The 13,759-nt window shown below is 40.9% G+C and overlaps 1 protein-coding gene across 2 annotated transcripts in view; it reads left to right on the top strand.

Moving 5' to 3' along the window:
* Positions 1-13,759, top strand: part of PLOD2 (procollagen-lysine,2-oxoglutarate 5-dioxygenase 2) — a 61,842-nt gene that overhangs the window by 26,809 nt on the left and 21,274 nt on the right. For both annotated transcript variants that reach the window (XM_083504094.1, XM_083504095.1), the window contains exons 4-8: positions 6,990-7,153; positions 10,005-10,117; positions 11,650-11,713; positions 12,453-12,550; positions 12,822-12,923. In XM_083504094.1, coding sequence (XP_083360220.1) covers positions 6,990-7,153; positions 10,005-10,117; positions 11,650-11,713; positions 12,453-12,550; positions 12,822-12,923 — 541 coding nt within the window. The remainder of the gene's footprint in view (positions 1-6,989; positions 7,154-10,004; positions 10,118-11,649; positions 11,714-12,452; positions 12,551-12,821; positions 12,924-13,759) is intronic.

The raw sequence follows: 13,759 nt of genomic DNA, 5'->3' as shown, positions 1-13,759 counted from the left end.
GACTCCAGCTCCCATCAGCCAGGAAAGCAAATTCTCAAGGGCAATGGGAGTTGCAGTGCAATAACATTTTGAGGCACCAATCTAGACAATATTTTTCAATACCAGGTGCTGAGTTCCTCATCCCTGATTCACAATATTTAAAACCTAAGCGTGGAGATTGTTGCTGTTGTTGTTGTTCATCTCTATAATCGTTCCAAGGTGATATACAATAAAATAGCAGGGAAAACTTGTAAAAGCTTTATCTTTCTATGTAAAAGGGTTCTGTGCATTTTCACACAGGTTTCAGTCCTGTCAGGGAAATGGAGACCGGCTACAGCAATATTTTATTCCACTACAATACTGAATTCTGACAGTCTGGCTCTATATAAAGGACTTCAAGTACACCATTTCAGAAATGTGTTCCTGAGTTTGCAGATGACACCAGTATTGCAGCTGAAAGAAGGATAGATTTTCAAACTAAAATATCATGTTTCAAGTCTATGAGTGAAATCAATATTGTTTTGCTAGCTAAGCTTCCCTCTTCTCCTACCAACAAAGGATTTCTTTTTTTTAAAAAAAAAGTGTAAAGGCCAGAAAATACATCGCCAAATCACATCATAACTTCTGAGCAAGGCATTCCTTTGGCAGTGGAACTTTACCATGGCCAGTGTGGCTTTTTTATATGATCCACTACTGTCATGCTGCCAGTGGTTTTAATTCAGATTAGGTAACCCTGAAAAACTTTTCTTCACAAATTGCTCTTACAGGGCTTCATTATACAGTACTTCTTTGACTTGATTGGAATGAATTTTTGGTTTCCCCCACCCTTCAGGAAATACATTGCATTTACAGTACAGTGGTGCCTCAGGTTACAAACACTTCGGGTTACAGACTCTGCTAACCCTGAAGTTAAGAACTTTACCTCAGGATGAGAACAGAAATCACACGGTGGCAGCAGGAGGCCCCATTAGCTAAAGTGGTACCTCAGGTTTAGAACGGTTTCAGGTTAAGAATGGACCTCCAGAATGCATTAAGTTCGTAACCAGAGGTATTCCTTTTCTTTATATCTTTCAACTCTTCAGAGAATGCTAGTGCTCCTTGGGACATTTTTTTAGGTCTGCTATGTTTTGCTAAGCATTTATTTGCTTCAACAGTTGTAAACCTTCTGAAGGATCATATTATACATTTCCTACAGGCCCAATTCTGCACCTGTCTATCAGATTTTTATCCCAGTTTTCTCCAAAAGCAGAAGGCTGCATGCTTGGGTACCTTCACCCATTTCAAAACTACCTTTTTAGACAGGTTGGGATAAAAATAGTGACTTGCTCAAGTTAGGCTTTATGGTTGTGTAGCCATTCAAATGAGGGTTTCCTCGGGTCTAGTCTGACACCCCTGCCCACATCACATTGTTTTTCTTTGTTCTTTTCAGGCCACATTAGACTTTCGGGGGAGCCATGACTGTCAAAGTGGTATAAAGTGGTCCTTTAAATGTGAGGCACAGATGTTCAGACATAGGCCCCTTGTTCTGTGATCCAAGGTCCCCCATCCTCTTTTGAACCTGTTATGTACTGAAGTTCTCACCCTGGGCCAGCAGGGGGATACTGTAGATAGTTTTCACTCAGGTCCACATATGCAAATAAGGGATTGAAAGTGACATTCAGTGATTGGATAGTTACAGAAAGTGTTACAGTTGCGTTGTAGTGGAGCTCTGTATAAGCAGGCTGGCTGAACCCTTCAGTTCAGTTCTGTTCTGGCCTGTGAATAAACAAGAGGTGTTTGAAGAATCGCTGTGTCATGTGATATGTTCACCCACAACTTAACAGAACCCATCACCATCTGATTCTATAGTAAGCAGATTGATATCCAAGCATAATGTCTGGTGGAAGGGCCCCACACCGTGAGGGGTGGCCTTGCTGTCTTGCATTGGTTCTGTCTCCTTGAATGCTCTGCTCACTTAGATGTTGTTGGACTTGTTAGATCAGCACTGTGTTAATGGCCCTCAGGTGTTGTAGCACTGCCAAGGGGAAGTAGGGCCCTTAAGCCTTTCCTAAGTGCTGCTGGAGTGTTTCTATTCCTCCAGTGGCAGTTCAATGTCCCCCCACCCCCCCACCCCGTCCCCAGGAGAGAGAGCTTGGCCAGAACTAGACAGAATAACATGCAGTTGTAGCCAAAGGACAAACATAACTTGCATATGTAGCTCACAGATGTCTGAAATGTAACTCTACCTACTTTGGTACAATGACATCATCCTTTTATGCAGATCGGCAATACTTCCAGCTTAAACATAAAAGGAGTTAACAAAAAGTAAGAGGACTTCATAATTTAAAAAAGCAGTCTGGTAGTATGAGGAGAAAAAAATAATATTTTGTAATGCAATGTTCTGCCTGACGCTGCTGTACAGCTTCTGTCACTGAAATGCAGCCAGACCATGATCCTTTGCCTGCTGTTTTTCACATAACCTGTCTTTAAACATAATTTGACATGCTCATTTCAAATCCTTTTCTTGCTCAGTCCTCCTCTCCTGTTCTTGGGAAAGCCCCATTGAAGAGGTATTGTTTTCCTTTGTGATGCCTAGAATGTCTCATTTCCTGGAGAAATGCTTCCTGGCTCCTTCTCTACCATCAGAGCTGGTTGTGGATTCAACAAACATTGCCAGCACTTTTATATAGTTTTATAATGAATTGATTTTAGAATGCTGTATTATTTTACTGTTGTTAGCCGCTCTGAGCCCGGCTTTGGCTGGGGAGGGTGGGATAAAAATAAATAAATAAATAAATAAATAAATAAATAAATAAATAAATAATTAGTTGCTGTCCTAGAAAGTATAGGTCTCTCCCTCCCTAGGCTGAGTTGGCCCCATGGATGAGGTTTCCTTCTCTTGCCTCTGTTGGACTAGCTGTCTGGGAAGTCTATATAGAAGAAAGCAAAAAAAAAAAAAAAAAGCACACCTTGTGTTCTTCAGATGTTTTGGTTTCCAACTCTCATAGTCTGTAACCAGTGGCTATGTTCACTGGGGCTGATGGGAGTTACAGTGCAAAACATCTGGCAAGCACCAGGCTGATGATGGAGGAAACCAAGGTATGGCAGCAGCAAGAAATTATAGGGTTGTGGAGAAGATGACAAGCAGAACATAAAATGAAGAATACTGTACAGTGGTACCTCAGTTTTCTAAAGTCTCCGTTGACGAACATTTCAGAACTCGAACGCCAAAAACCCAGAAGTAAATGTTTCCGTTTTTGAATGTGTCTTGGAAGTCGAACGGGCATTGTATTTTTCTCAATTTTCTCTGTAAATTTGCAGACTGCCCTTTGTGCCTCGGTTTTCAAATGTTTCAGAAGTCAAATGGTCTTCTGGAACAGATTACGTTTGAAAGTTTAGTAGAGAAGAAACCTGTTTGAGTGCATATTCATGACTGCAAAAAGAACGAAAAGAACAAGGCATTCTTTTTCTTCCCCTCATGTGGTTTAAAACTGCCAAATGACAAGGACCTCTACAGCTTATGCATTTGTGGTAGTCACTCTCTGGAGAGAGACTGGAGGAGAAAGGGAGCTGGGGAGACAAGGAGGGGAAGGATAGAAGCAGCCAAGATCTTGGACTGCTGAATTACCAGATGCAGGAGAATACAGTTTGGCAAGCTTGTGGTCGGGGAGAGGAAAATGAAAGGAGGCATAAGTCTTCTTTATTCCCTGGTAATGGATCCGTGTGTCCAGAAAATATTTGAAGTGCTGTATAGGGAGAACTAGAGACAACCTGGAATGAAACTTATTTTTGGGGGGAGGGGGACCCTGTAATAAGAGAGTGCAGATGCGCACATGTAACACCAAGCTGTAAAACAGTGTTATTAAAATCCAAAAGAGCAATTCTGTTCTCTTAAGCTTTCCAAAGGCCATTAAAATAGGTGCAGCTGAACATGTAATCCAGTAGCATTGGATGTAATGACTGAGCTAAGTAACTTTCAGAGAGGCAAGTAGTCTGTGTTTTATTGACTAGTGAGTTTTATTAACTGTGTTTGCAAAGAAGGTAGACACTGGATGAAAAGGGCATGGTGATGGCAGAATAGAGATTTGCCTGAGTGGAATCAAGTCAATAATTGCTCCGGTTCCTAGACAAAGGCCTCCTTGAGTTAATGAATTTGCAGTGCAATGATTCCAACAGGGGCTCATTCATTGTTAGCCCTTTTCATGGTTTTATACAGAAAGCAGGGGTTTCTTTTTGCAAACCGTGTGTGTTGTGACAGAGCCCTGTGTCTTAAGACCTGCGGTAGCGTCTATAATAACCTTGTTCTACTGAAAGTTGGCATGCCAAAGCCAACATATCGGTTTTCTTCCAGGGAACATGCGTTGGCAAAGGAAGAACACAACAAGTGATTGTTATAAACCACCTTAATGAAAGCAGCCCATTTTGCACTCTGCTGCCCTTTTGTATTGGTATCAATCCTTGTCAAAGGACCATAGTAATTGCTTTGTATATACTGAATGCTGCACTGCTAAAACATTGCTTCTCAAATATATGTCTCCAGTTAGTTGTAAAATCTCAGCAGCATCAGCAAAAATACCATAGTTTGTGATATCATGCGGTACAACATTCAGCATGTTACATCCTAAACAAGCTATTTCTGCAGAGGAATCCGCGGTGAGCCTCAGTCTCTGAAAAACTGTTTGTGAACGGGTATTGCCAGCTGTGAATATTATCACTGATGTTTGGAACTGGTGTGTAAAAGTACAACCATGATAGAGCAGACAGATTTGGGAATTTGTAATCACTCACAAGGCGGTGGTATTTTATGCAGGCACTGAAAGAGCAAACAATCTGATACAAAAAAACAAAACAAAAAACCCAAACACTAGCCGAGGCTTCCTCAACCTCGGCCCTCCAGATGTTTTGGGACTACAATTCCCATCATCCCTGACCACTGGTGCTGCTAGCTAGGGATCATGGGAGTTGTAGGCCAAAAACATCTGGAGGGCTGAGGTTGAGGAAGCCTGCACTAGCCCCTTTCAGGCACCCCATTTGTGTACAAACTGACATGAGAGCAGGAACGAAACGAGCTAAGAGAAAGGCACGTTTGGCAAAGCTTCACCATGATCAACTCCCGTCCTGAAATCTATGTCCCCACCGTGGAAGGATGTGTGGATCCAGAATCAGCCTCCACAGTCACTTGTGGACTCACTGTTAAAACCGTGTTTATGGAAGACAATCTAACTTGGCTACAAGTGATCACCAAAGAAGAAGAAAATAGGTGAAAGTGAGAAGTTCAGGGAAAGATCAAAGAAGATTATTTAACAACAACCATTACTGTGGGGGTATGCACTCTCATTAAGTTGAGATCCTCTTCATACAAAGGTGAAGAGTGAAATTCATTTCTCTTCAGTGATAAATAAATATTATTAAAATCAACCTAGCAGCTATAGCTTTAAGACAGGCGTGGGGAACCTGAAGTCCTGAGGCTTTGCATAATTTCAATAGCTCTCTGCAAGTGATTGACAGGCAAGGTGGAAGAGTGGGAGGGAGGGAGACAAGGAAGGGAGAGAAGTGGCTGTTAGAAAGAAAATGGAGGGAAGTGGCAGGGGGCAGAGAAGGAGAAAGAGTGGACCAGACCACTTCCGACGGGCCTTGGCCTTTTCTGTTGAGAGCCACATTGCCTTAGCAGAAAGGAGATGCTGCAGAAAATAATGAAAGGAGGTGCTCAACAGAAAATAATGCTTTCCCACTCCTGCATTTAAGACAAATACGTAAAAACAAAACAATATCGTTAAATGGATGGAAAAGTTTGGGGCTAAGCTTAATCACATTAATGACCGTTATGCTGACTCCTAAGGTTAAAATGACTGTGAAAGAACATTCTGTTAGAATGATTTTGCTTATCAGTTCTTAAAAGTTCCTTCATAAAATTTGGAAAGAGGCACACAGGGGTGGCTCTCCTAAATTTGTTGCAGCTGCCTATTGCCGTCTTCTAGATTTACAAGGCATTCTTACAAGAAAACGAATGTTTTAAAATAAAATAAAAAACCTTACTGTTTGTGAGACAAGACCAAAAATGTTTCTTAGGACTTCTACTATGTCAAGTACAGGTGTGGAGAACACAGATAATTTGGCCTATTTTTCTTTTTCCACTTCACCATATCTTTTGAATAGAAACCAGTTTCTAGAGTACAAAGCTCACTTAATTTAAAACAAACTTGGAAGAAGAAAAATGGCTTCTAATTGGTTCTTTCTGGCTGTCCCTGTGGTTGCCCTAAACCTCATCTAGAGGACTGAGGTAATAGTTGGCTGTTACTTTTTAGGGCATAGACAAACAGCTGGTGTTCTCCACATGTTCTTGTGCTACAACTTCCAAGGACCCTGACTATTGGTGAAGCTGGCAAGGATTAATGAGAGAGAGAGAGGGTGCACCACATTGGCTATTCCTGGTGTAGTGTATAGGTAGTAGTAGCAATAATAATTTTATTATTTATATCCCAATATGTTGCTTCTTGTGGAGGCTCATCTGTGCTCACTGCAGGAAACTAGACTTGCATACTTCAGTGTGCCTTGTGTAAGTCGAAGCAAACTGGTTTTGTTGTGTGGTGGCGAAAGGAAGAACTGAAGAAAGGGCATCCAGGTATTCTGGGAAATGATACATGACGAGGAAATTGGTTTTCTGGAAGTACATTTTATGTTGTGTGAAAGCTCAAATATAATGCACAAAATATCATGTCAATAAAATGGAATAAACTGCAGTATGAATGCAGCCCAAGTGAATGGTATGGTGACAATTAGCCAGATTTTCGGAGTAAATGAATTGTATGCATCTCTTTGAGGTTGCATGCATCATCTTTTCTAAATAATAAAATATGCACATGAAATAACTTTTTGAAAATGAGATTTATTCTAAGTGTGTGTGTGTGTGTGTGTGTGTGTGTGTGTGTGTCTGTCTGTGCGTGTGTACACTCACTCACTCCTGTTTTGAATGTCTATGTTAAGCCTAGAAATGCCCTTAATGGTCATCCTTTTATCCCTCCAAACTTCAGCTATGATGTTATATTTGCTGGGGGGCCTGAAGAGTTGTTAAAGAAGTTCCAGCAAGCTAATCACAAGGTAGTGTTTGCAGCAGATGGATTGATATGGCCTGATAAACGACTAGCAGACAAGTACCCTGTTGTTCGCAGTGGAAAACGGTACCTTAATGCAGGAGGTAGGTAGTTTTGTAAAAACTGTTTGATTTATTTCACAATATTTATTTAATGCTTGATCGTAATGAACCTTCAAAAACGGTTCTTCTTTAGTGCTGAGGGTGTTCCTACTGCTTCTGAAGAGTCTGTGGCAGCTGCTGAGCCCAGAGTTCGGTTGGTAGAGCATGAGACTCCAGATCGTGGGGGGTTTGACTCCCACATTGGGCAAAAAGATTCCTGCATTGCGTGTCGAGATCTCCAAGCCACCCCATAAATAAATCACAATTCACACAGAATTTTTGTTTAAAGTTTTTGGCATAATTTTGGCCACAACTTTATTAAAATACATAAACGTGAGTGGTTGTTTAGGCATTGGTTCCGACTATCTGTCCCCAGCCAGGGACAGAACTGACTCCCAGATTCCAGCAAAAGCCAGTAAGGGAAAACAATATCGGGGAGAAAATGGATCTGAGCCCCAGGCCTTCACCTCTCTTCATGCTCCCAGGGGCTTGTGCGGCCCCAGACCGGGGATTCGGATAAAAGCATGGCGAGCCCCTGGATTCCTTTAACACAATTCCCTTGCAGCAGCAGCATTGGAGGGGCAGGCACTGCCAACCACATCCCCTCCACCAACCAAAAATTAACCAATGCCTAACCACAACCTTACAAGTTGTGACGATTTGCTACGCAGTAGGCAAAAACCAAATGGCACCAGCCAATCTGCCAAATGGACAAAATTCCTACCAGGCCCCTGCCCCAGAAGCAGACGACCCCATGACAGGCATAGCAAGGTCAAACGCAACAGCCCTAAATTAGGGAGGGTGGGCGATCCAATGCACACAGCAAAAGAGACTGAAAAAAGCTGCATGTCAAGAATATATAACCTTCGGGTCAACCCTCTAAATGGTAACATCAAAATCTCCCCAACAACCCAAATTGGCCCAATCACAGTCATGGCCATCCAAATGGTCCCACCCAGTAACCAAGAGGGGGTGTCCTGTTAGACCCCACTGCAACACGTGCTTTCCATGAAGGAGAACACGCTTTGCAGGATGTTGGACTAGGTGATCCTAGTTGTCCCTTCCAGCTCTACAATTCTGTGATTCTATATTCCAGATTCCACCCACTTTGAAAACTAGATGTTTTCTATTTATCCAGGGCAGGACTTATCTAGCAGCTAATGAACTCTGACATACTCTTACACTTTGATGCCATTCTTAAAGCTCTCCATGTCATGTTGGACTAGAACTCACATCACTCCTGACTCGACATGCTAGCTGGAGATTATGGGAGTTGGAGCCTAACATTATCTGGAAGACCACAGATTCCACACCACTTCTCCTCCTCCTCCTCCTTAATTTATTTATATTTTCAAATTTATATATTTCTTTAAATTTACAATCATTTTTACATTTCAAAGTTTGACTTCCTTCCCTCTTTTTCTGCAGTTCCTTAAATTTATTTTTTAATACCTTCTGCATATCCAACTACATTTAATTTGCTCATTTGATTATCTACTTTAAATGGATGCTCTTATGAAACTGCAGGTTATTACATTAATCCTGCCAATGTTTTTATCTGCTTGCAATTTATCTGTAAATATTCAATAAACCATTTCCATTCTTTTATAAAAAGTTTGCTATCTGGATTTCTTATTCTTCCAGTAAGTTTCACCATATCTGCATATTCCATACGTTTTTGTATCCATTCTTTCTTTGCTGGGATTTCTGCTTCTTTCCATTTTTGGGGCGAGTAGCATTCTTGCCGCTGTAGTAGCATACATATAATATGCTATTTAGGTAGTTCTGTCTCTATAGTTCCCAAAAGGAAAGCTTCTGGTGTTGTCGTTTTTTACAAAGGTTATTTTGAACATCCTTTTCAATTCATTATATATCATTTCCCAGTATGCTTTAACCTTACTGCAAGACCACCACATATGATAAAAAGAACCTTCTTTCTCTTTACATTTCCAACACTTGTTTGATTTAGATGTATACATTTTTGTTAGTTTACTCGGTGTTAGATACCAATGATATATCATTTTTATATCATCTACGTGCTGTAAATTTTATATCCATATTCCACAATTGTTCTCATGCTTCCATGTCTATATTATGACTGATATCTATTGCCCAGTGTATCATTGAGGATTTTACTTGCTCATCGACAACACTTCTTAGAAGGCCTAAGCAGCCACAAAGGAGGGGCCCTGAGTGAAGATGCATAGCATTGCATCTGTTGCAAAATGAAAGCCAAATCTTAAATGCAATGACAGACGGAAGAATCCACGCATTCTCCCCCCCCCCCCCGTCTGAATTGTCACTCAGAAGAAATTAATAAATCAGATCCACGCCTGGAATACAGTGGTGCCCCGCAAGACGAATGCCTCGCAAGATGAAAAACTTGCTAGACGAAAGAGTTTTCTGTTTTTTGAGTCGTTCCGCAAGATGAATTTCCCTATGGGCTTGCTTCGCAAGACGAAACATCTTGCGAGTTCTTGCGAGTTTGTTTCCTTTTTCTTAAAGCCGCTAAGCCGTTAATAGCCGCTAAGCCGCTAATAGCCGCTAAGCCGCTAATAGCCATGCTTCGCAAGATGTAAAAACCGCAAGACGAAGAGACTCGCGGAACGGATTAATTTCGTCTTGCGAGGCACCACTGTAGCTCTTTTTTTCTAGGCATATGGAGGAAATCTAAAGAAAGCACAGAGATTCAGAGAATTTGTACCAAGGCAAATCTCTGGTCATAAAGGAATGGGGAAACTTTGCGTAGTTTCATCTACTGGGACTTCCTGAAGTCAGATGTTAGGTGCAGGCAGCTCATTTTCAAGTGGAAACAGTGATGTCTTTATTTAGTTCAATCTATGGTCTCTTTCAGGATTTATTGGATATTCTCCAGCTGTAAACAGTATTGTGCAACAATGGAACCTCCAAGATAACGATGACGATCAGCTTTTTTATACAAAAATCTATATCGACCAATTAAAGAGGGTATGTTGAAACACTTTATGAATCATTTTTATGACTCCTGGAGTTCATCAGCTTTGCACACAATTGTGAAAAATGAGTGATGAACCAAGCTGAAATTCTGGCTATGTTTAGGTCACTTGAAAGAATGATTCTATCTTCTATAAATATCCTATATTAGCTCAAATGGCATCTACAAACAAGAGGGTTTCGATGCAGGGTTTTGGAAAATTTTGGAACCCCAAAATTTCAAGATTTTTCTTTTTTCCAATGATGACTGGCAGGTTATGTGTGGGGTTTTTGCATATGTGAGTATTCTGGAAAAGGACCTGGTCAATGGGAACCTGGACAAGAACTCTCTTCACTGTTACATTTTGTCGTAGGTTTGATGTGTTCAGTTTCATGCTGTTATCTTCCTAAATTAGAGGTGGTTTCTCTAAGGACTTTTGGACATACAGTGGTACCTCGGGTTAAGTACTTAATTCGTTCCGGAGGTCCATACTTAACCTGAAACTGTTCTTAACCTGAAGCACCACTTTAGCTAATGGGGCCTCCTGCTGCTGCCGCACCACCGGAGCACAATTTCAGTTCTCATCCTGAAGCAAAGTTCTTAACCTGAAGCACTATTTCTGGGTTAACAGAGTCTATAATCTGAAGCGTATGTAACCTGAAGCGTATGTAACCTCAGGTACCACTGTACAGGAAATAAACTCCTGCACAATTCCAGTATTACATGGGTTTTGTATTGATTTTAGTGGAGATTTTAGCAGATCTTTGGGTGAGAATTCTATTGCAGTGGTCCCTTTGAAGAACATGGCTTGCTGCTCGTTCTCTTTTTTCAAAGCAAGGCACAAACAAGAAAGTCAATATGTATAGCAGCAGCATCTGAAGTCACCCAAATTATTCTGTATATATCCTGGTATCTTTCCAATTTTTCTTTATTTCAAGCTGTTAATGTATTAGTGTCATTTGGCAGCTCCTCTCCTATACCGCTGACTCATCATTCTTTGAGAAGTCATGAACTTAATTTGCTTGGCTTACAAAACAGAAAGCAAGCCTTTGTTTGTAGGATGATAGAAACTGTTGGCTAAATGAATCGTATGTTCTTGACGAGGGACAGATCTGTATGACACGCTGAACTATGAAGATATATGAGAGATTGGGAAACATCTGGCATAAGAATTAAGGATATTAAAATGAATTGTCAGTGAAAACATGCAGTCATGTTTTTAGATAGTTTACATTTGTCAAGATGTTTAGAATTCAGTTTGTACAGTGGTACCTCGGGTTACATACGTTTTAGGTTACAGACTCCGTTAACCCAGAAATATTGCTTCAGGTTAAGAACTTTGCTTCAGGATGAGAACAGAAATTGTGCTCCAGCGGCGTGGCAGCAGTAGGAGGCCACATTAGCTAAAGTGGTGCTTCAGGTTAAGAACAGTTTCAGGTTAAGTACAGACCTCCGGAACAAATTAAGTACTTAACCCGAGGTACCACTGTACTGCCCTTGATTTTATAATGTCTCATTTAGCATATTTTATATACTTACATTTTAGGAACACATTAATATCACGTTGGATCACAAGTGCAACATTTTCCAGACTCTAAATGGAGCAGTTGGTATGTATTTTGAAGTGTCTATTGAGTGATGAAGGATATGCCTCTCAGATTTCTTCCTTGCCATTTCTGCATTAGCTATTATATAATACAATACATCCAAGGGGCTTTCTGTACATTTATACTTCATATGGAATTAACATCAAGTGGCAATCGGTTACAGGCCCCCTGGCTTATGTGTTCTTTCATTGGCTTCCCAGTGGGAGAACTGACTGACCAACTGGAAGATCATGCAGTTATCTGAATGTTGGATCACTCCTCATCCCAGAAAAAATAAAACCTAGAAAGATATCCCAGCCTTTTTCTCCCAACAATAGAAGTAGGCAAAGGAGAGGGAGAGAGGTAGCAGGAAGAAAGTCTGCCTCCACTGTTTCCAGAACAGCCCTGAGGGGAAAAGATTGTATCTGGACAGGCCCTGACTTACAGCAAGTGTTGGGAAATGGTAACCCAGTTCCTCTGAGGAAGCAGGGGGTCCCATTGTCATAAATATGATCTTGGGATAGGAATAATAATGATATGTAAAACAAACAAACAAAATATTGTGGTTCTTATTTGGCAACTGGAAATGTTCCTAGTGAACGTAGAAATTAACAGCCTGTGGATCGTAGGCTGAAATGACAGGAAATATGGAGATCTTTTTTTTAAAAAAAAAAGGATGCTCGGGGAAATGCAAAGAATGCTGTGAGAGTCTTGTTTGAGTAAACTACAGATGATGTATCTTTAACTTCCTGGTGGGCTGCAGATGAAGTGCTCCTGAAATTTGAAGATGGAAGAGCCAGAGCGAGAAATTCACTGTATGACACTTTGCCAGTCACTCTCCATGGAAACGGCCCAACCAAAGTGAGTGACGGTGACTTAGTTTCAGCTAAGTTTTTTATTTATTTAATGATACTGCGATACTAGCAGCCTACTGAGAATGAGTTGGCAGTGGCAGTAGGGCAGAATTATCGCATTCTGTTTCACCCCTGGTTTCCACTCCTTTAAGTTGAGTGAGCATGACAGCAGAGCCTTGTGGAACTGTCCTTTAATTGAAAGGTACAGAAACAAGATTTTATTATATTGCTGAATTAATTTGGGCTGTTTCCCCCCCCCCTCCACCTCCCAATTGTAGCTTAATCTCAATTACTTTGGAAATTATATCCCTAATGGATGGACCCGTGAAACTGGATGTGGTGCCTGTGATACAGATTTATTAGACTTCACCACACTTGATGTAAGTATCTGTTGCATGCGGCTGAAATCTTTCAATGTTGAGCTACATATTGATCGTCATGGCATTGTCTACCTCCTTGTGCACCTGGAATGTTGCTCCAGCTTCTCCCTCCTTGCTTTTATCAACCCTTCCCATCCTGCTACCACCTACCCTTCCCTCATCTTCACAGTTTTCTTCCAGGCCCTTCATGCCCATATTTAGTTTTGGTCTGAATCACTTAATGCTTCACAGTTTCCAGATGTTTATATAAAGTGTCTGGTACAGCGGTAGAAACATTTTTTTTTTCTTTTTGGCACATTTTTGTGCAGGTTACAGTACATTCTTGGTCTTCATTGATTCAGATAATACAGTGTACGAAATGTTTTTCCTGGCACTGACAGCTAGTCATGATTCAAAGTATCATTTTGGGGGGGAAATAGCTGACAAAGCTTTTTTGCACTCACTCAAAGAGAAACAACTGCTAGCTGACATTTCATAGACATCATCAAATCTTACACTACATATGCAACCGTCAGGATTCTTACTGGCTAATTGGATCGTTAAGCTTATTGGCTATGCGTTTGCAGTCCACTGTAATTTCTGGCAGCAGTTCTTCCATCAGTGTCAGGAGTAACATAACTTCTGAATGCCATCTGGGTCAGCTACTTTGGCAGGCTACCATAGTCTTCAGGAAAAAACCCTGATCCCATAAGAACTTTAGAACTCTAGGAAACTATTTCCATTGTTCAAAATTCTCAGTGAGTTTTCCCACCCCATCCTTCACACCCTACCCCTTAGTTATTATATTATATATTCTGATTACATGATTAATACACTTGTATACAGCCTGAGAAGGG

Source organism: Podarcis liolepis (genome assembly GCF_965112155.1).
Source record: "Podarcis liolepis genome assembly, chromosome: 5".
Taxonomy (NCBI): domain Eukaryota; kingdom Metazoa; phylum Chordata; class Lepidosauria; order Squamata; family Lacertidae; genus Podarcis; species Podarcis liolepis.
The sequence above is the reverse complement of the archived record's forward strand: the minus strand, read 5'-3'. Positions and strand labels throughout refer to the sequence as shown.